The 22,232-nt window shown below is 43.2% G+C and overlaps 1 protein-coding gene across 4 annotated transcripts in view; it reads right to left on the reverse strand.

Annotated features, from left to right (window-relative positions):
• ITCH (itchy E3 ubiquitin protein ligase) overlaps nt 1–22,232 on the reverse strand; it is a 186,452-nt gene that overhangs the window by 96,470 nt on the left and 67,750 nt on the right. For 2 of the 4 annotated variants that reach the window (XM_030213284.1, XM_030213283.1), the window contains exons 3-4: nt 13,121–13,262; nt 6,130–6,254 (exon numbers count right to left, since the gene is read on the reverse strand). In XM_030213284.1, coding sequence (XP_030069144.1) covers nt 6,130–6,254; nt 13,121–13,262 — 267 coding nt within the window. Of the gene's footprint in view, nt 1–6,129; nt 6,255–9,526; nt 9,661–13,120; nt 13,263–22,232 lie in introns of those variants that run through there. The other 2 variants (XM_030213285.1, XM_030213286.1) reach the window with 2 other exon arrangements.

Here is a 22,232-nt window from a genome sequence, read left to right on the forward strand (position 1 = left end):
TTCTCTGACCGCCAGCATCTTGGCAGGAGCCTTGGATGGGGAAGCCAAAAAAAAAAAAAAATCTGCAAGTGGATGAGAAAACTCCAACTTGTCTCTGTCCCAGAGCACCTTTAAGACCCATTAGTTTAAAGTAACCCTGGCCCATTCTTCGAGGAAGAGATATGACCTTCGATGAGGACCCCTGAGGAGTAGGCAGGCAACCCGTCACTGGGCACTACAAGTGGCTGGGGTCACTGTGGCACTGGATGACGAGGAGTGCCTGTCTCCCTAAAAGGGCTGCTTCTGCTGAAAGCAAGATCTTTCATAGGAACTTGACTTTCCAGGTCGGTAACGCCTCACATCCCTAAATCCAGAACGAGGACTTAGACTTATCTTCACGCAGACACCAGCACTTCTCCCAGATGCTTAATGATCTTCTCCAAATCCTCCTCAAACAGGAGTTTGCCATGAAAGGGGAGGTATTGCAAGCCTGGATTTCAAGGCTGTGTCTGCAGACCAATGCCGGACCAAAAGCCAACACCTCGTTGTAACATAAGTACATATAAGTACATAAGTAATGCCATACTGGGAAAAGACCAAGGGTCCATCGAGCCCAGCATCCTGTCCACGACAGCGGCCAATCCAGGCCAAGGGCACCTGGCAAGCTTCCCAAACGTACAAACATTCTATACATGTTATTCCTGGAATTTTGGATTTTTCCAAGTCCGTTTAGTAGCGGTTTATGGACTTGTCCTTTAGGAAACCGTCCAACCCCTTTTTAAACTCTGCTAAGCTAACCGCCTTCACCACTTTCTCCGGCAACGAATTCCAGAGTTTAATTACACGTTGGGTGAAGAAAAATTTTCTCCGATTTGTTTTAAATTTACTACACTGTAGTTTCATCGCATGCCCCCTAGTCCTAGTATTTTTGGAAAGCGTGAACAGAAGCTTCACATCCACCTGTTCCACTCCACTCATTATTTTATATACCTCTATCATGTCTCCCCTCAGCCGTCTCTTCTCCAAGCTGCACAGCCCTAGCCTCCTTAGTCTTTCTTCATAGGGAAGTCGTCCCATCCCCGCTATCATTTTAGTCGCCCTTCGCTGCACCTTTTCCAATTCTACTATATCTTTCTTGAGATGCGGCGACCAGAATTGAACACAATACTCAAGGTGCGGTCGCACCATGGAGCGATACAACGGCATTATAACATCCTCACACCTGTTTTCCATACCTTTCCTAATAATACCCAACATTCTATTCGCTTTCTTAGCCGCAGCAGCACACTGAGCAGAAGGTTTCAGTGTGTTATCGACAACGACACCAAGATCCCTTTCTTGGTCCGTAACTCCTAACGTGGAACCTTGCATGACGTAGCTATAATTCGGGTTCTTTTTTCCCACATGCATCACTTTGCACTTGCTCACATTAAACATCATCTGCCATTTAGCCACCCAGTCTCCCAGTCTCGTAAGGTCCTCTTGTAATTTTTCACAATCCTGTCGTGATTTAACGACTTTGAATAACTTTGTGTCATCAGCAAATTTAATTACCTCGCTAGTTACTCCCATCTCTAAATCATTTATAAATATATTAAAAAGCAGCGGTCCTAGCACGGACCCCTGAGGAACCCCACTAACTACCCTTCTCCATTGTGAATACTGCCCATTTAACCCCACTCTCTGTTTCCTATCTTTCAACCAGTTTTTAATCCACAATAGGACATTTCCTCCTATCCCATGACCCTCCAATTTCCTCTGTAGCCTTTCATGAGGTACCTTGTCAAACGCCTTTTGAAAATCCAGATACACAATATCAACCGACTCCCCTTTGTCCACATGTTTGTTCACTCCTTCAAAGAATTGAAGTAAATTGGTCAGGCAAGATTTCCCCACACAAAAGCCATGCTGACTTGGTCTCAGTAATCCATGTCCTCGGATGTGCTCTGTAATTTTGTTTTTAATAATAGCCTCTACCATTTTCCCAGGCACCGACGTCAGACTCACCGGTCTATAATTTCCCGGATCTCCCCTGGAGCCTTTTTAAAATGGGCGTTACATTGGCCACCCTCCAATCTTCCGGTACCACGCTCGATTTTAAGGATAAGTTGCATATCACTAGCAGTAGCTCCGCAAGCTCGTTTTTCAGTTCTATCAGTACTCTAGAATGAATACCATCCGGTCCAGGAGATTTGCTACTCTTCAGTTTGCCGAACTGCCCCATTACGTCCTCCAGGTTTACCGTGAAGTCAGTAAGTTTCTCCGACTCGTCCGCTTGAAATACCATTTCCGACACCGGTATCCCACCCAAATCTTCCTCGGTGAAGACCGAAGCAAAGAATTCATTCAGTCTCTCCGCTACGTCTTTGTCTTCCTTGATCGCCTCTTTTACCCCTCGGTCATCCATCGGCCCAACCGATTCTTTTGCCGGCTTCCTGCTTTTAATATACCGAAAAAATTTTTTACTATGTTTTTTTGCCTCTAATGCTATCTTTTTTTCATACTCCCTCTTGGCCTTCTTAATCTGCACCTTGCATTTGCTTTGACACTCCTTATGCTGTTTCTTGTTATTTTCAGACGGTTCCTTCTTCCATTTTCTGAAGGCGTTTCTTTTAGCCCTAATAGCTTCCTTCACCTCACTTTTCAACCAGGCCGGGTGTCTTTTGGACTTCCGTCTTTCTTTTCTAATTTGCGGAATATGTATGGCCTGGGCTTCCAGGATGGTATTTTTGAACAGCGTCCACGCCTGTTGTACAGTTTTTACTCTCTCAGTTGCCCCCCTAAGTTTTTTTTTTACCGTTCTTCTCATTTTATCATAGTCTCCTTTTTTAAAGTTAAACGCTAACGTATTTGACTTTCTGTGTACAGTTACTTCAGGGTCGATGTCAAAACTGATCATATTATGGTCACTGTTATCAAGCGGCCCCAGTACCATAACGTCCCTCACCAGATCATGCGCTCCACTAAGGACCAAGTCTAGAATTTTTCCTTCTCTCGTCGGCTCCTGCACCAGTTGCTCCATAAAGCTGTCCTTGATTTCATCAAGGAATTGTATCTCTGTAGCATGTCCCGATGTTACATTTACCCAGTCTATATTTGGATAATTGAAGTCACCCATTATTATCACATTGCCCATTTTGTTCGCGTCTCTGATTTCTTTTATCATTTCTGTGTCTACCTGCTCATCCTGGCGAGGCGGACGGTAGTACACTCCTATCACCATTTTTTTCCCTTTTATACATTTCTTTGGCTGAGGCTCTCAGCAGATCATAAAACAAATCTGCCAGATAGGCCAAACCGGCTTCCAGGGAAAGCGGGGACTGGAAGAGATCCTCAGCTGTGGCTGCTTTCTGTACCCAACTCAAGCATGCATCGGCAGCACAGAAGTCAGAAACTGTGGTCTGCAAACACAGGGCAGCCACCTCGAAGGAAAGTTTAAGAGGACTCCAGCTTGCGATCTTGGATATCCTTGAGAGCAGTATCACCCTCAGCTGGAAGCGTAGTCTTCTTGGTCACAGCCGTGACCAAAGAGTCCATCTTAAGCAAATGCAGGGAGGGGATAAAGCCGAACCATAGCTCCACTATGCAGAGATAAAGCACCCACATCGCCACATAAAAATGAAAGGTTTTAGGGGGCTTCTTTGTGCCCGACATCATAGGGTGAGAAGTAGCCTCTGAACCAAGGTGTTCAGGAGACAAGATGTTAAGCAACCCCAGTGCTTTAGAAATGAGGGATAGCAGTTCTTCCTTCTGGAAGAGCGTAACTGTGGTGGGGTCATCTCCCTCTTCAAGAGGCAGTTCACCTTCTCCAAAAGGTCAGATAAAGAAGGACACAAGGCCCCAGACAGAGGGGCATCAGAGTCTAGTTCCGATGGCAAGGCGATCTCATCAACCTATGAGCTTCCAAACATGCAAAAAAAAAAAATCCCAGGAGGAGGGGGCAGGAGGGTTCTGGTAGGAGACAGGCCGCTTCAACAAGAATGCCTGATGAATTAACAGCACAAAACTCTGGAGAAAATGTAGTCTCCAATGAGGATTGTCCCAAACCTCCACCAACTTCCAAATCCAACTCAACTAAGCTGAGAACTGGAAACTGTTGCTTAAGAGGATTCCTCCACCAAGTACCCCCAACACCACCATGTGCCGGTGCTTCAAATATGGCCACATGGTCTGAGGTAAACAACATGGAGTCCGCCAAAACATCTTCCCACGGCCCTGCTGCCGAACTCAGAGCAGCCTTCGCGGCTGAGTCACCCAACAGGGGACTGTCAGAAGAAGTGTGATCACATGCTGCACAGAGGCCCGACGCTGCTCCCCAGTTCCCACACCGGGAGCAGCACTTTACCATTTCTGGTGGGGCTGCCATGCCAAAGAACCCACAAAAAGCAGCAGCTTACAGTACAGAAGGCTCCCTGGATACCGTTATCTGAAGAGGTGCTGCTGCAGAAGAACTGGTGCAAAGTAGCTGTTCCCCAGAGCCTTGTTTGTTCCCTTTTTCGCTGGCAACAGGCTTTTTTTAGTTATTTAAAGAGGCAGGAGGATCTTTCAGTCCAATATGAAGGAATACCAACCCAAATGATAAAACAGGAACCAAAAAGCAGCAACAGTGGGAAGGGGAGGCAGACACCAGAAAAGACCCCCAGCTCAACTGAACCCAAGGGACAGGCCAGGAGTAAGCACCAGACACCTGCTGAGACAGAGAGAATACTGAAGGGGAAAAGCTGTTGTAAAGGATTCTTTATGCAGTACGGTTAGCGGGGTTTAAAAAAGGTTTGTATGCATTCCTAAAGGAAACGTTCATAGACCATTATTAAAATGCACTTGGGGAAAATCAACTGCTTATTTTTGGGATAAGCAGCATAAAATGTATTGTACTGTTTTGGGATCTTGTCAGGTACTTGCGACCTGGATTGGCCACTGTTGGAAATAGGATGCTGGGCTTGATGGACCTTTGGTATGTCCCAGTATGGCAATACTTATGTACTTATGAATAGCCATACTAGGTCAGACCAACAGTCCATTTAGCCCAGTATCCTGTTTCCAACAGTGGCCAATCCAGGTCACAAGTACCTGGCAGAAACCCAAATAGTAGCAACATTCCATGATACCAATCCCAGGGCAAGCAGTGGCTCCACCATGTCCATCTCAATAACAGATTATGGACTTTTCCTCCAGGACCTTGTCCAAACCCTTTTTAAACCCATATAGGCTAACTGCTGTTTCTACATCCTCTGGCAAAGAGTTCCAGAGCTTAACTATTTGTTCAGTGAAAACAATTTTTCCTCCTGTTGTGTCTGTAGTTTGAATCCACCCTCTCTCTCTCTCTGCCTACTCCTGACTTTCTTTTTGTTTCCCCTCCAGCTCATTCCTTCCCCTTACCACTCCCATCAACCTCACCTCCTCACACAGTTCCTCTCCCAGTCCTCTTCATCTCTCTACTTCTCTCCCATCAGCAACGTTCTGTTATATTACAGCCCATATCCCTGCCCAGCTTGCATTTCCTGCAACTCTGTTCTTTCTTTCACAGCCCATATCCCTAGTCCAAGCCTTTCTTCCTCTTACACCCCCATAGGGGTTCCAGCCATCACAGCTTATAGCTAACTTTTCTCCCTCTCCCCCTCAGCCACTATCAACCTCTTTCCCATCCCCTTCTCAGTTCTTTTCTTCTTGTCCCAGCTAGAATTCATTCTTTCAATTAATTCTCAAATCTTCAGAGCAGTTACCCCCTTTTACAGCTAGCCTATCTTCTCCCAGCCCCTCTATCAGCTTCTTAGTCATCCTGCTCATAGATCCTCTGCCCCTCTCTCAATCCTTCCTTCAATTCCCTTGTCCCTCTATCAGCTCCTCAGTGACTCTACGGGAGACCAAAGACAGGAAGCCTATCTGTCTTACATTGCTGCTGCTGTCTGCTCTGTGTTGACCAATTGATCAGATATGCCTTAGCTAGCCAATAGGCAACAGAGGGAGGAGGAAGCAGTATCCTAGGAGACACCAGACTTCCTTCCTGCCATCCCCCTAGAGAAATCAGCACACAACTCGCATAAATACAAGAATGAATATTGGAGATGTTCCAAGTACCCACAGAGATGGATCCCAAATCTTGGTATAAAAAGTACTATGTAATCCCCTCTCCCCCGCCCAAGTACTCACATTTCATATTATTAGTCTTCAACGTCTCATAAATGTTTAGTGTAGCGCTTCCTAGTAAAACATCAGACTTCAATGTTTGATGACTCCAGACTCGAAAATGCAATTTACTGACAGGAGTTACAATTCTAGAAATAAAAATATAAAAAAAAATTACAAATTAAAAAATAAATAAATCAGGATAATGATTGCAGAAACCTACATAGAAAAGGCATTTCATCTAGAGTCGCAAAGTAAGGTTTAACGTTCATCTCAAGAAAATTCGCCATAAGCTTGATTTCAGCATAGGTTCAAATACCAAAATATTTAATTCCCACACTGACCAGGTCAATGTCAGGAAAACAGTAAAGTAATAAAAAGAATGATTAAAAAGAAATAAAAAAAAAAAAAAAAGAGAAAAATAATTTGAGAATAAAAAACAAACCAAAAGTTCCCTGTGTCATGTAGCACATACGGTGAAATTTAAGAAGAAATCGAGCCCTGACTTGTAGTGCTCTGGATCTCAAATCTAGAAAACGTTTCTTTTTTTGTGTTGTTCATGTAACATCTGGAAACACCCAGAACAACATAATGAATGTAATGATCCACTCAACTTCCAGATAGAAATTAAACTATTAATGCTTCTTATTCACCCATTCCACATCCAATTTTTCTAGAACATCCCTAAGATTTAAACTTCCTGAATTCAGAGTTTCCAGATATCACAGCTCCTCTCCCCACCTCACTCAAAAACCCCGTTTTCCTTCTTCAAAGTGAAAATCAACATCATTGCGATGATGGCAGTCACAAATGGCCCATCTATTTTGCCCAGCAAGGTGTCTACAGCTGTAACTGTCACACGCAAGTTACCCTCCATGATTTCTAAGGTTATAATTATCACTCTGTGGTTTCTCCTCACACTTTCATAGAACCACAATACAGTCATTTATATATCTCTGTTTTTAACGTTTCCATTCCACTGCTGGTTTGGGTCGACCTGCCATTCCATCCAGGCTGCCCAGGTGTTTTATTTCCATCCTCTTGCCATTAGGGTATCCTCAGACTTTCCCATACCCTTTTATCACCACCACCATCTCTGGAAGGTCATTACAGGCATCCACCACACCATTCCTTCAAAAATATTTTTTGATGTTTCTCCTGAGTCTACCTACTTGTAGCTTCATATCACGTCCCCTAGTTCTACGGCTTCCTATCTTTAGTAAATATATTTTTTAAGTTTGTATTTATAATTTTAGTATTTAAACTCTGCGTATATCCCTTGTCCCTTCTTTTGGGTACATATATTTAGGTCCTTAAGTCTCATCTCATGTGTCTATGTGCGGACCCCTGCACCACTTTTGTTGCCTCTCAGCATCAACTCTAGTCTCTCCTGGTCCTTCCTGAGGTACAATCTCCAAAAGCTGAACACAGTATTCCAAGTGAAGCTTCAAACGTTTGATGTCAGAGACGGTCTCAGATGAATTCTTCAAAACCAAAGCAAAAGGCTCACATAGCAGATGCTGAAACCATTGAAATTAAAAAAATTAAATTAAAAAAAATTCACACTTTTCTGGACAACAGTTTCCACAGATTCTACCTTATTTCCCCGAAGTGTTTTCCCTTAAACATAAGTGACCTTCCTGTACCTGAAGTATTTTGCCTTTATAGCATCACAATGGTCAGTGAGAGACTGGATTTGTAAGTTCTGGAACTTCTGGGGTGTATCAGAAATCTGTCAGTCAAGTTAGAAACAAGTGACGGAGGCAAGGAATGGCTTTCAAAATTGTTTTTCAATGTAATCCCATGAGTGGGTGATACGAAACTAACCTGAAGTAGTCAGATGGTAATTTTACTCCCTTTGAGGCTTCAGAATCTTTCTACCTGAAAAACTCCATAGAAAAAATGTAGGCAGATAAAGACCATATGGCCTATCCAGTCTGCCCATCCATGCCATCTACTCTCCCTATCACTCCCTTAGAGATCCTATGAACTTGTCCCAAGCTCTCTTGAATTCACATACTGTTTTCATCTCCACCACTTCTACAAGGAGGGTGCCACGAATTCACCACCCTTTCACTTCCCCAGTGTTTAATAAGTCGGAGGAATCTTGTGTTCCTCTGACTCCTAACACTGCAGAAGTACTTCTAAAGCTTAGGACATGGCGATCAAATGTCCAGCCACCACAGGTTTCATCATGGGGACTTCAATATTATTTTTAGACTCATTGTAAGGTACGGCACAGAGTTAGACAGGTGCTGTGTGTAGCCATGCCTCCCCTCCTTTAGGAGGAGCTGTTCCCCTTCCTCGTGTGCCTTTTTGGGTTGAGGGTGCTCTCTGGCGTCTTCTATCTTGGGCTGCCCTTGTTCTACAGGGGGTGTTCCTGTGTCTGGTCTGCCTTAGTCTTGTTTCGATTGGTCCGGCGAGGCAGAGCTAAGACAGCAGGGGGTAGGGTGGAGTTTGTGCCTGACTCTGGGCTACCTTAGCACTGGGTCATTTTCTTGTCTATGGCTGTTCTCCTGATTGTGCTCCTCAGGTTCCCTGCCTTGGATCCTGCATGTCTTTTGCCTTGGAACAAGCTTCTAATTTGTTCTTGCTCCCATGTTGGATTTCTGCCTTCCAGTTTTCATGTTTTTTTTCTTTGCTTCACTGATATTTTTGCTTTTGGACTTTATTGGGGACACTTTCTGGGTTAAGTGTTGTGCCCCGAGGCTAATTATAATTTAAACTGCCTTAATGAAATCTGTGCATGTACTCTCTTGTTTTCTTTTGTCCTAAGGGACTCTTTTCTCAGTGGCTGCTCACTTTTCCAGCTGGAATTCCCCGATACTCAAGGCTACCGCCCTTTTGTAAAAGGGCCCTTTGGAGCATTAAAAGTATGTATTATATATATATTTATTTTGTTACATTTGTACCCTATGCTTTCCCACTCATGGCAGGCTCAATGCGGCTTACATGGGGCAATGGAGGGTTAAGTGACTTGCCCAGAGTCACAAGGAGCTGCCTGTGCCTGAAGTGGGAATCAAACTCAGTTCCCCAGGACCAAAGTCCACCACCCTAACCACTAGGCCAATAGCTTATCAGGCCAAATATAGATAAGGAGAGCTAAAAGAGAATTTGATTTATTTTATATTTAAAATCATTGTTACCCCTTCTATCCTATTACTCTCGGTGGGTTACATTAAAATGATTAACAAAAGATCACAGTCATAAAGCAATACAAAATAAAAAGCTTAGCATATAACAAAAACTGTTAAAATTCAAAACAAAAAGGCTTTTGAAAACAAATAATCTTTAAGCTGTTTCCTAAATTGCCTGAGCTAATGCAACGTATTTCAAGAGGCAGAGTATTCCACAAATGAGCGCCTTCACTTGAATAAAAAAAGAAAAAGAAAAAGCCCAGTCTGGAGATAGGAATTGTTACCTGTGGTATATCACAGGGATCATATTTTGGACCCATTCTTTTCAACATTTTTGTAAGCAATTATGGCGGAAGGACTGTCAGAAAAGATTTGCCTCTTTGTGGACAATATCAAAATGTGTATCAGGGCAGATACCCTGGAAGAGGTGGATAATATGAAGAAGGATTTAGCAATTTCTGATCTGATGAAGGGTATTACACATTTTTTTTAATGATAATTTTTAGGTTTAAAAGACTAATGCAATTAGCAAGAATATAAATAGGGCTAAATTGATATCTTGGCACCTGAATATTTTACTATAGATTTCTTTGTTCTATTATGTCACTGGACTGAACAACAAAATATAACCAAAACAATTCAAAAAAGAATCCCAACTCAACAGAACAATCCTGGACAGTGAAAAGAACAAATGTGATTTTAAACATACAAGTTACACTACTAAAAAAAAACAAACAAACCCATTGACCAGACCTGTCCCCCCTAGCTAGCCATGGATATTCAGACGGAGATAACTGGTTATCTCCCGCTGAATATCCGCAGGTAGGTGCTAAAACGCTATTTAACCAGACAGAAGCCGTTCCTGGCCTATTAAACAGATTTTAATATTGTGCCCTTAGTGGATGTGTTATATCGGTACTTGAGAGACTTGCAAACGCCAGAGCTGCAGCACTGGAAAAAATAGGAATGGGAAGCTATGGAATCTGCGTTAGCAAAGTTTGCAATAGCAGCTAATGTGCAAAAAAATAATGTGAAATTAAATGTATGGTTGGTATCTGATCCTTGATCAAATTAATCACTGGTTTCCACAGGCCTCCTCAGTCTGTTGGCAGCAATGTGGCAGTAAGGGTACTCCTGGTGCACATGCCCTAAAGCAAGAGCCTTTTGGAAAAGCATACACTTTAAAATCTGTTGGCGAATGGGGCTATCTGTACCCTGGGATCCAGAAATCTTCATGTTTAATAGAGATATACTGGGTCTGACAAGCTCAACTCAAATTGGTTCACCACTGCCTAAATGCCACAATTTTAACGTTGGCTGCTAGCTGGAACGTGGTGGGAGTTCTCCCACTACAAAAATGGTGGGCCTTGAGTTATGTTTACCGAATGGAGACGTTAACAGCATGAGGGTAGCCAGACCTGGAGGGAAGGGGGGGGCGGAGAAGAGAGCTCGAAGTGGAGGGGCACATTTTGGCCCACCTTGCCACCACCACCATTTACACCCCCACATAGCCGCTACCGCCTCCCCGACGCCACTCCCCCACCACCACTGCAAAGGTACCTTGGCTGGCGGGGGGTCCCCAACACCTGCCAGCTAAAGCGTTTGTCCCGTGCTGGTCTCACATTGCCTGGCGCCCTGTTCTGTTTTCAGTCGCTGTGCATGCTCGTTTCATTAAAATGAGTGTACACATTTATTTGGGGGGGGGGAGGGGGGGGTTTGAAGGGGTTTTGGTTGGTATTAGACCCTATAATAAGATGTTTTATTTAATGGTACTGTTCCTAAATTGTCAATTTTCAAAATCGAGAGAATATTAAGGTACCGGTTCATGCTAAGCCATTATTGGCGTGGGGGTTTCCCCAAGAAGAGAGGGTGGGAGGGAGGGGGGTAGATTGGGGTTTAAAGAAGGAAAAGGAATTGTTTGATGATTGTCTGATAATGGTCTGTTGTATTTGAAATGTTCTTTGCTGCGCCTTGTTGAATGTATATCCAATGTTCGGATACTGTAAACAGACTTAAACAGAAATATGCAAAGCTGAAAAGTGCAAGGGGGGAGAGCTATAAGAAAACAGGCTCTCTCTGTATAGATCTTAACAATCTGTCAGCAATTCTAGAACAATCTATTGAAATTGTTCCGGAAAGGGCTACCCTTTTGGTTTCCCTGGTAAAATTTGAACAGGACTTTAACACAATATTAAAGTTGTACTTTAAATATTCAAAAGAACTGTTTTATGGAACTAAATTGTGGATATTCCCGGATGTTACTAAGGTAACTCAGGAACGAACAAAATTATTCTTGGTAATGAAACAGGATGTCCTTAAGTTAGGTGGCTCATTTCTGTTAGCATATCGTTGCAAATGCCTGGTCAAGCTCAGTGGGATAAAGTATGTATTTTATGACCCAGAACAGCTGAAATCCTTTCTGGATATGAAACAACTGCATGTAGATTTAGTAAAATGATGAGAGACGAATTTGTACACATAAACCGCATTACGTATAATTTTGTAATAGTATCTTTAAATCTCCACTGATTTGTAACTCCCCCCTCTTATTTGAGGTCTAAGAAAGCCGTTAAATTTATTTCTTGTTTAAATTTATTGCTTTAAATATTTAGGATTGGCTGTTTTTCTGTAACAAGTGTTATACTTGTAAGAAATTGAAAAATTCATAAATAAATAAATAAATAAATAAAAAGAAAACAGGCTCTCTCTCCTTTCTTTGAATGTTGAGGACTACAGGAATGGATTGAAATGTGGAGATTACTGGTTCAAACAGGCCCAGAACTAGTTATCAGATTGCAATAACCTTTGAAGGGGTAAAGGGGGTAGTGGGGGAGGGGAGGGAATGGTACAAAAATATTTGATGATAATGCACTAACCAGTATTCAGTTTGTCTTGTTTCATATGTTTATATGTTGATTGTTAATTCTGTCGTATCATCAATAAAAATTGTTGAAAGTAAAATGAGTGTACACAGCGACTGAAAACAGGACGCCAGGCAATGTGAGACCAGTGCAGGACAAATGCTTTAGCTTAGCAGGGGTTGGGGACCCTCGCCAGCCAAACCAGGGGCCCCAGGTCCCTTGTAACTACGCCACTGGTTAACAGGCACAAGGCACCACTGTTTGGGGAAGTGGGAAAGTCTGGGGACACTTGCAGGAGACAGACTTTCTTTAAGCAATTACTTGGGTTCTGAGGTGTGGGGTAGCAACATATCAGGTGGAGGGATGGGTTTCTAGGAGGAGGGCTGTGACTATTAAGAGAAGGGGGTTGATAAAACCATTAAATTTGGTGGTTACTATTGTTTTGTTACTGCTATGCCTTAAAACATTTTGTCAGTTCAGGTGGAGATTATTATTTAGACAATTTTTGATATGGCAAATCACCTACTGTTAACTGGATTAAGTGATGTGTTTGTAATACAGGGCCCTTGTACCACATTTTTATTGATACATTCTCAAAAAAACCTTCACTAAATTAAAAATTAAAAAAAAAAACCCAAAACCTCCTACAAGTAAAATAAGATTTTGCAGACCTAAAAAAGTGGTATCTGCTGACCAAATCAGGACCACAGTGGGGGGGGGGGGGGGGGGGGGGGGGGGGGGGGGGGGGGGGGGGTGGGCACACATCACCCCACAGAACCAGGAATCCAAGAGGAAATGGTGAGAGCCTCATGTACACTTCAGCTTTAATGCAATTACCTGCTGCAGGCTGGTAGCGTGGGCAACAGGTTATCCAGGGCAGTACATCATCCATCTATTGAACCATTAGTATGTGAACGTTCTGCAAGGCTGCAGTTTTAATTAGGACCTTAGAGAAACCATGTGGAAGAGATTCCTAAGAAACAAAAATGTAAATTGCCCGTCCCCGCCAAAACCTACACTGTAAGATGCTGCTTCCACTTCGGACTGTGTGTGTTGTTACATTTTTCTGTCTTCTTTGACTGCCCATCCACAGAGACTTCCACATAAGGGCTGGGTCCAAACCAGTTCTTTTTAATTTCTTTTAGTTTTGCTGAAATGACTTAAGAAAAATAGGAAAAAAATTTTAAAGAAAATTAAAGCTCTTGATTTCAAGTTCTTATAATGGGAAGGGCAATTTTAAAAATCATCATTTAAGCATATAAATTCCTATTTACCTGGGCAAATTAAGGTTACCCCTTCCTCACCCAAAAGTACACGAGGGGGGGGGAGGGGGGGATCAATAATGCATGTAATTTTAACTGTGGAGAGAACAGTGTTCCTGATGGCCCATGAAGGTTGAGGGAGGGAACACACAGGTTGAACTTTTAAACCGCATTGCATTATTTCAACTGAAATGTACGCAGGAAAAGCAGACTGTTTTTCACTGGGACAATTTTCAAATGCAAAGTATGCACGTACTACACCTTTGAAAATGGTGCAAAGTTGACAGGCAAAAGGCACCCGTGGACTTTGCATCTGTGTGGGTAGTTTTGAAATTTTCCCCAAGTGCACAGAGTGTAAAGTTAAAAAAGAAAATTTTAAGACTTCCATGAACAATTAGCTGCGCAGCCCTCTGTTCTCAGAGATAATGTAAACCAATAGTGCAAGAATTCATTTGAAAGCAGGGACAGCAAAGCCATATGTCAAAGAGTAGGTCTGATTGTCAGTATAACCAAAATTAGTCCATGCAAGTAAATAAATCCCAAGACCATTTGTTTGTAGCACTTGAGTATAAAACAAAGTATTTTCCAATCACTTGTCAGCAAGTACTAGATCCTAAACAATGAAAACCTGCCACATACAGTAGAAACCTATCCCTTAAGTGCCTTTAGATTGTAAGCTCTCTTGAGCAGGGACTGTCCTTCCCCATGTTTAAACTTGTACAGCGCTGCGTAACCCTGGCAGTGCTATAGAAATGCTAAGTAGTAGTAGTAGTAGTAGTAGTGCTATGGGGTAGCTGAAGCTCTGTGCATTGAACTTATGTTGTCATTAGAGGCAGACTGAAACCAGGCTTTTTGGTTTTGGCTGAAACCGAATCTACAGATGATCTATCCACTACTCGGTTTCAGCTGAAACCAAAAGTGAATCCCTCCTTTCAGTACCCTTCTCCACCACCGCCAACTCCAGGCTCCGCCCTTTCTGCCTCGCCTCACCCCATGCGTGGAACGGACTTCCCTGAGCCCATACGCCAGGCCCCCTCCCTGCCCATCTTCAAATCCTTGCTCAAAGCCCACCTCTTCAATGTCGCCTTCGGCACCTAACCATTATACCTCTATTCAGGAAATCTTGACTGCCCCAACTTGACATTTCGTCCTTTAGATTGTAAGCTCCTTCGAGCAGGGACTGTCCTTCTTTGTTAAACTGTACAGCGCTGCGTAACCCTAGTAGCGCTCTAGAAATGTTAAGCAGTAGTAGTATCTGGCCAGCCAGCCCCCCCCCCCCCCCTCAAACAACATCCACTACCCCACCCCCCAAGGCCTATAGAAGACAGTTAAAATGTAGACCAATAAAAAAAGTTGCCCACCCTATTGTCTGTTTATTTTTGTTAACCTTTAGAGTGGACTAACACTGCTACCACACTACTTTATTGTAAAATAAAATTAATTTTTCTAATGATACCGGGCCATTTAATTTTTCTTATCGTGTGGACCCCCGTCTCTGGTTATTGCTTAACTGTCTTCACTTCACTCTCTTTCTAGTATCTCCTGTCCATTTGTCATTTTTCTTCCACCTTCTTCACTTCCTCCACTACATCCATCTTGGTCACTGATTTTTTTTCTTTCAGCTTTGTTCTATTTTTCTGTCTCTATCCGTTCAGATTTCATTCATTCTTATTATCCAGTTTTCAAGCTCCCCTTTTTCATCGCCTCTACCTACTTATTTCCACATCTTCCCCCCTCCTCCCCGCCATGCATCTCCTTGCTCTCTTACCCTCCATCATGCAGCATCTCCTCCATCTCCCCTCTCCACCTAGCATGGCCCCCCCCTCTCTCCCCTTCCCCCACAGCATCACCCCATTTCTCTCTCTTTTTCCCTTCTCCCTCCCACATCCTCTTGCTAATATCCTGGGCCATTAGTGGTGGATATGGGAAACACAGCAGAATATGTGGGACTCGTTTCCCTAGGACTGCCAGTCCTGTCTCTCTAATGCAGGCCATCTGGGGGGGGGGGGGGGGGGTGGATTGGCAGAACTAGCAGTGGCGAATGCAGGAAAATGGTCCCACATGTCCTCCTGTTTTTAATGCTACCACTGGGCTGGGGAAGCTTAGATTTCCCCAAGCTGAATATATGGGACACCTATAGCCCAATCCCAAATCTCCTCTTGAGTCCTTGCAGTGTCTTGTCTAATTCACAACTTTTAACCATATGAATCTTCTCCGTGTCCATACTTCCTGCTCCATGGAGGATGGTGTGCCATTATATTAACACAGGTGTGCTGGCATCTCAAAAAAAGTTAGGTACTACAGGTATAATCTATGAGATGATTTAACAACCTTTGAACCTGCTTTCCAGCCAAGCTGTGCAATGCCAATTGGGCAGTGGCAGCAGGTCACGTGACCAACTGCACATCATCCCTGAACCTGCTTTCCAGCCAAGCCATGCCAATTGTACATATGACCAACTACATACATAACAGTAGGTGACTGACCCCATTTGTATTAATCTGCCTATTTGGAATTGATTTTTCCCAGCTTTGGTTGTTTTTCTTTTCTCTCTCTTTTTTTTTTTTTTTTTTTTTTAATATTTCTCAAGTGCTGGGCAGACTTATACGGTCTGTTCCAGAACCCGTGGTTGGGAGGAGGGGCTGGTGGTTGGGAGGTGAGGATAGTGCTGGGCAGACTTATACGGTCTGTGCCACAGCCGGTGGTGGGAGGCAGGGATAGTGCTGGGCAGATTTATACGGTCAGTGCCACAGCCGGTGGTGGGAGGCAGGGATAGTGCTGGGCAGATTTATACGGTCAGTGCCAGAGCCGGTGGTGGGAGGCGGGGCTGGTGGTTGGGAGGCGGGGATAGTGCTGGGCAGGCTTATACGGTCTGTGCCCTGAAGAGGACAGGTACAAATCAAGGTAAGGTATACACAAAAAGTATCACATATGAGTTTATCTTGTTGGGCAGACTGGATGGACCATGCAGGTCTTTTTCTGCCGTCATTTACTATGTTACTATGTGTTAACTGATCATCAAGTGTTTTCAACCCCGTTCACTGAGGTTACTGCCCTTTATCTTGCCCACAGCAATAAGCAGACAAGTAATCTTATTCCTTGTTTAAACTCTCGTTTTATTAGGTCAGCCGGCAGTTGTTCTGATTTTTCAGCTGGTCTTTTAAATTGTAGATCTGTGCGTTCTAAATCCTCTCTCATAATAGATCTGCTCCGTACCTCACACTTGGATCACCTTTTCCTGACAGAAACTTGGCTTAAACCAGGTGGGTGATCATCTTCAACCTTTACCCCCGGATTATGCAGCCTTTTCTGCCTATCGCTCTTCTAAACAAGGCGGTGGCCTCACAACTGTCCTTCTAGAAAAACTATTAGCAACTGAACTTTCAAGATCAATACTCTGCTACCCTGAGGTTCTAATAGTTAAATTACTTCTTAACCCTCTGATGCATCTGTTCCTGTTCTACTGCCTCCCTCACTAACTGCCATGGCTTGAGATGTCTTATTGCAATCTCTTGCCGATGCTGTAATTCACTTTCCTAATCTTTAATTCTTGCGGATTTTAATATCCATGTTGACAATGCCCCCCTTCCTTTCCAGGACATCTCAGGTTCTGGCCTTTCTAGAAAGTTTGGGTCTTATACTGTTTGTACAAATCCCTACGCACATTACAGGACACACCTCGGACCTAGTGTTGGCTCCATCATCTTCCTTCTTTTCTAGTTTCTCTACCCTGTCTTTTTCAGGGCACAAACTGTAGAAGTCTGCCCAGCACTAGCCCTGCCTCCCACCACCGGCTCTGCCGTCCAATCTCAGCTAAGCTCCTGAGGATCCATTCCTTCTTAAAGGAATCCTGTTCAGAACATAGTAACATAGTAGATGGTGGCAGAAAAAGACCTGCATGGTCTGCCGAAGTCACACTCATTATCAATTCATAATTAAACCAACAATGAATGTGATATAAAATATTTGATCATTGTCCGTCTTTGGCATTTCTGGGACCCTGTCCTTAGGTTCCCAACTACTGAAGTTGCTGTTCATGCCCCCTCCAGCCTATAATATAGTAACATAGTAACATAGTAGATGACGGCAGAAAAAGACCTGCACAGTCCATCCAGTCTGCCCAAGAAGATGAACTCATGTGTATACCCTACCCCGACCTGTACCCATCCCTTTCAGGGCACAGACCGTACAAGCCTGCCCAGCACTATCCCCTCCTCCCAACCACCAGCCCCGCCTCCCACCACCGGCTCTGGCACAGACCGTATAAGTCTGCCCAGCACTATTCCCCGCCTCCCAACCACCAGTCCCGCCTCCCACCACCGGATCTGGCACAGACCGTATAAGTCTGCCCAGCACTAGCCTTAGTTCTTCACTGCTGGAGTTTGCCATCAAAGCACTACTTGACATACAAACACACATGCAACCACTTAACTTTTGTTTTTTATGCCACTCTTTATCTAATTAGAGAGCTGTGTTCATCCCATGCCTTTATGAATTTCGTCACCATTTTTTCTCCACCACCCCCATTGGGAGGGCATTCCCAGGCATCCACCATCCTCTCCGTGAAAAAGGATTTCGTGACATTACCCCCAAGTCTACCACCCTGCAATCAGTGTACATTTAGCACTGCCATTCGTTTGCCTGGATTTATGAGCCTAGTACTGAAAAGTCTGTGTGCTTAAGCGCCTAATTTCTTTTCCCTGTCACCTCTGACTGTTACTCCTTAAATGCAAGAGTTTTGAGACATTTTGAGTACAAAAAAGGCAAGTCAGCTCTGGTAAATTTTCAATGAAAGCAATTAAGGAGCATAACCTCCTTTGAATATTGGACCCTTATATTGATGCTGAACTGTTATCTGCTAAGAACAAGGAATTTTGATTAGTTGTGGATTAAAAAAAAATTAAATATATATATATATATATATATACCAACAAAGTGACCCTGTCACCCAGGAAATTCTATGGTAGGTCGTTTGACAAATGCTGCTTTTAACTCCTAACCCTTATTCACTTGTTCAGTACCCTTATTTTATCATTCCCACCTTAGTAATTCCCTTATCTCTTATTTGTCCTGCTTGTCTGTCCTAATTAGATTGTAAGCTCTGTCGAGCAGGGACTGTCTCTTCCTGTTCAAATGTACAGCGCTGCGCAAGTCTAGTAGCGCTTTAGAAATGATAAGTAGTAGCAGTAGTAGTCTTTTGGATTCCGGAATCTTGCTACTCTTTGGGATTCCACACAGAATCTTGCTACTGTGGGATTCCGGAATCTTGCTACTCTTTGGGATTCTAGAATCTTGCTACTCTTTGTCCTTATCCTTTATTTGTCCTGTTTGTCTGTCCTAATTAGATTGTAAGCTCTGTAGAGCAGGGACTGTCTCTTCATGTTCAAGTGTACAGCGCTGCGTACGTCTAGTGGCGCTTTAGAAATGATAAGTAGTAGTAGTCTTTGGGATTCCGGAATGTTGCTACTCTTTAGGATTCTACACAGAAACTTGCTACTCTTTGGGATTCCAGAATCTTGCTACTCTTTATCCATTTCTCTTATTTGTCCTGTTTGTCCTGATTAGATTGTAAGCTTTGTCGAGCAGGGACTGTCTCTTCATGTTCAAGTGTACAGCGCTGCGTACGTCTAGTAGCGCTATAGAAATAAGTAGTAGTAGTACTGCTTGAAATTCTGGAATCTTGCTACTCTTTGGGATTCTGCATGGAATCTTGTCACACTTTGGGATTCCGGAATCTTGCTACTCTTTGGGATTCTAGAATCTTGCTACTCTTTGTCCTTATCCTTTATTTGTCCTGTTTGTCTGTCCCAATTAGATTGTAAGCTCTGTAGAGCAGGGACTGTCTCTTCATGTTCAAGTGTACAGTGCTGTGTACGTCTAGTAGCGCTTTAGAAATAAGTAGTAGTAGTCTTTGGGATTCCGGAATGTTGCTACTCTTTAGGATTCTACACAGAAACTTGCTACTCTTTGGGATTCCAGAATCTTGCTACTCTTTGTCCATTTCTCTTATTTGTCCTGTTTGTCCTGATTAGATTGTAAGCTTTGTCGAGCAGGGACTGTCTCTTCATGTTCAAGTGTACAGCGCTGCGTACGTCTAGTAGCGCTATAGAAATGATAAGTAGTAGTAGTCTTTGGGATTCCGGAATGTTGCTACTCTTTGTCCATTTCTCTTATTTGTCCTGTTTGTCCTGATTAGATTGTAAGCTTTGTCGAGCAGGGACTGTCTCTTCATGTTCAAGTGTACAGCGCTGCGTACGTCTAGTAGCGCTTTAGAAATGATAAGTAGTAGTAGTCTTTGGGATTCCGGAATGTTGCTACTCTTTAGGATTCTACACAGAAACTTGCTACTCTTTGGGATTCCAGAATCTTGTTACTCTTTGTCCATTTCTCTTATTTGTCCTGTTTGTCCTGATTAGATTGTAAGCTTTGTCGAGCAGGGACTGTCTCTTCATGTTCAAGTGTACAGCACTGCGTACGTCTAGTAGCGCTATAGAAATGATAAGTAGTAGTAGTACTGCTTGAAATTCTGGAATCTTGCTACTCTTTGGGATTCCGGAATCTTGCAACTCTTTGTCCTTATCCTTTATTTGTCCTGTTTGTCTGTCCTAATTAGATTGTAAGCTCTGTCGAGCAGGGACTGTCTCTTCATGTTCAAGTGTACAGCGCTGCGTACGTCTAGTAGCGCTATAGAAATGATAAGTAGTAGTAGTACTGCTTGAAATTCCGGAATCTTGCTACTCTTTGGGATTCTGCATGGAATCTTGTTACACTTTGGGATTCCGGAATCTTGCTACTCTTTGTCCTTATCCTTTATTTGTCCTGTTTGTCTGTCCTAATTAGATTGTAAGCTCTGTCGAGCAGGGACTGTCTCTTCATGTTCAAGTGTACAGCGCTGCGTATGTCTAGTAGCGTTATAGAAATGATAAGTAGTAGTAGTAACTGGGTGGCTTTGGGCACAGGTTTAATGTGCAACGTTGATATGCATGGGAGGTAAGATTAGATTCCAGAGAAGGCAATTACTCCTCAAACGCGTAAAGCAATTGCTACATAGTTGCTGGTGGCACTTTACAGACTAATAAATTTATTGAGGCTTGAGGGTGAGAGTCCACTTCATCTGATTATATATTTATTTATTGAGATTTAGCTCATGTCTTTTCAGCAGTAGTTCAAGGCGAGTTACATCCAGGTACAGTAGGTATTTCCCTATCCTTAGAGGGCTTACAAGCTACATTTGTACCCTAGACAATGGAGGATTTGAACCCTGGCTTCCTGGGTTTTCAATCTGCTGCTCTAACCATGGAATGTAGTGAGGGAGGTGGAGTCCTAATGACTGCACAGTGTTCCATCCTGAGTTTAGAAGTTAAGAGGAGACCATCTGTGGATAAAGCTGGTGTGGTGGAGTTAGGTATTATAGCAGAATCGGCAGTATTCTTAGAAAAATCTGAGACTGCTCTGGGTGGAGGTGATTTGACAGACCCACAATCAGCAAGACACCATATTTGCATGGACAGTCATGGCAGGATATGATGCGTTTATCACATACAAAACCCTCCACCGTGGATGTCCTCAAAAGCTAATAAACATCACTAGCTTCTGGGTTGTTTTGGCTGCTGTAAAACTTGCAAAGAGGCAGATGTGCTGGTCTGTAACAATTACCAGCATGTCAATCTAATTTTGTTTCACATGACAGTGGTAAACAGGGATGGACTTACAGTAATCTGGGCCCTCGGGTACTAAGGGTCGAGGGCCTCTAACCACCTATCAAAAATGATTAAACTAGATGGAAGCTATGGGAGATTGTACCCCCCCCCCCCCCCCCCGTCATGGGCCCTCGGATGCTGTCCTAATACTACCAGAGGCAGACTGACTATTGGGAGAAAAAAAAACCTCTCTTGGATTAGAAATTAAATGGTGTTACACTGTTCAGATGCACAGCACTGCACAGACCAGCTATGCTCGCGTCCAAAGCCAGATTATTTTCCCTATAGAGAATACTGCTGCCAAACATACGGTTTTCTTTAACAATCTGTTATGCCAAATTGAGCAATCCTTAGTGAACAGGGCATTTGTTCGAACTGCATGTTTTAAACCAAGGGTTCTCAACCCAGACCTCAGGACACACGTAACCAGTCATGTTTTCTGGATACCCACAATGAATATGCATGAGATAGATTTGAATGCACCACCTCTATTCTATGCAAATCTCTCTCATGTATATTCACGGTAGGTATTCAGAAAGCCTGACTAACTAGGTGTCCCCCCAAGGACTGGGTTGAGAACCTCTGCTTTAAACCAAAAAAAGCAGAGTGAAAGCTTGAGAAGGATCTGCTAATAAGAACCTTATTTAATCAATATAGAATGGGGGAAATGCGGTATGTAAATCAAGCACAGGGTGGGCAGTTTTCTAAAGGCATTGCCATAGGTAAAAAGCAGTGCTTTAGGTCATTTATTCCAGTAAGTGTTCCATGCATTGAGTCGGGCTGCACATACTACAGCGGGACATGTTTATCCACTCCTAACCTAGCTGAGATAATATTTAACCATCTCTCTGACCTCACGTGCAACTTTCTTCAAATCATTCACCTTACTTTCTAATTCTTCCTAGTTTCTTACTCATCTATATGTTACAACTTTGCCTTACCCTTTGCTACCCATTATAATGTTCTAGTACATATTGTGTTGTTATTGCAAGTAGTATACCATCTATACTTATTTAATTCCAAGGGTATATTGAGTGTTGTTTTCACATGAGCATAACTCTTAATACTATTATTAACCAGACCTCAATACTCCCCCCTCCTGGTCTAGCACTCATTCGGGTGCATAAGAACCTTTATTTTAAAAGGATTCCAGGGAACTCTGTGGCG

Source organism: Microcaecilia unicolor, chromosome 8 (genome assembly GCF_901765095.1).
Source record: "Microcaecilia unicolor chromosome 8, aMicUni1.1, whole genome shotgun sequence".
Lineage (NCBI taxonomy): Eukaryota > Metazoa > Chordata > Amphibia > Gymnophiona > Siphonopidae > Microcaecilia > Microcaecilia unicolor.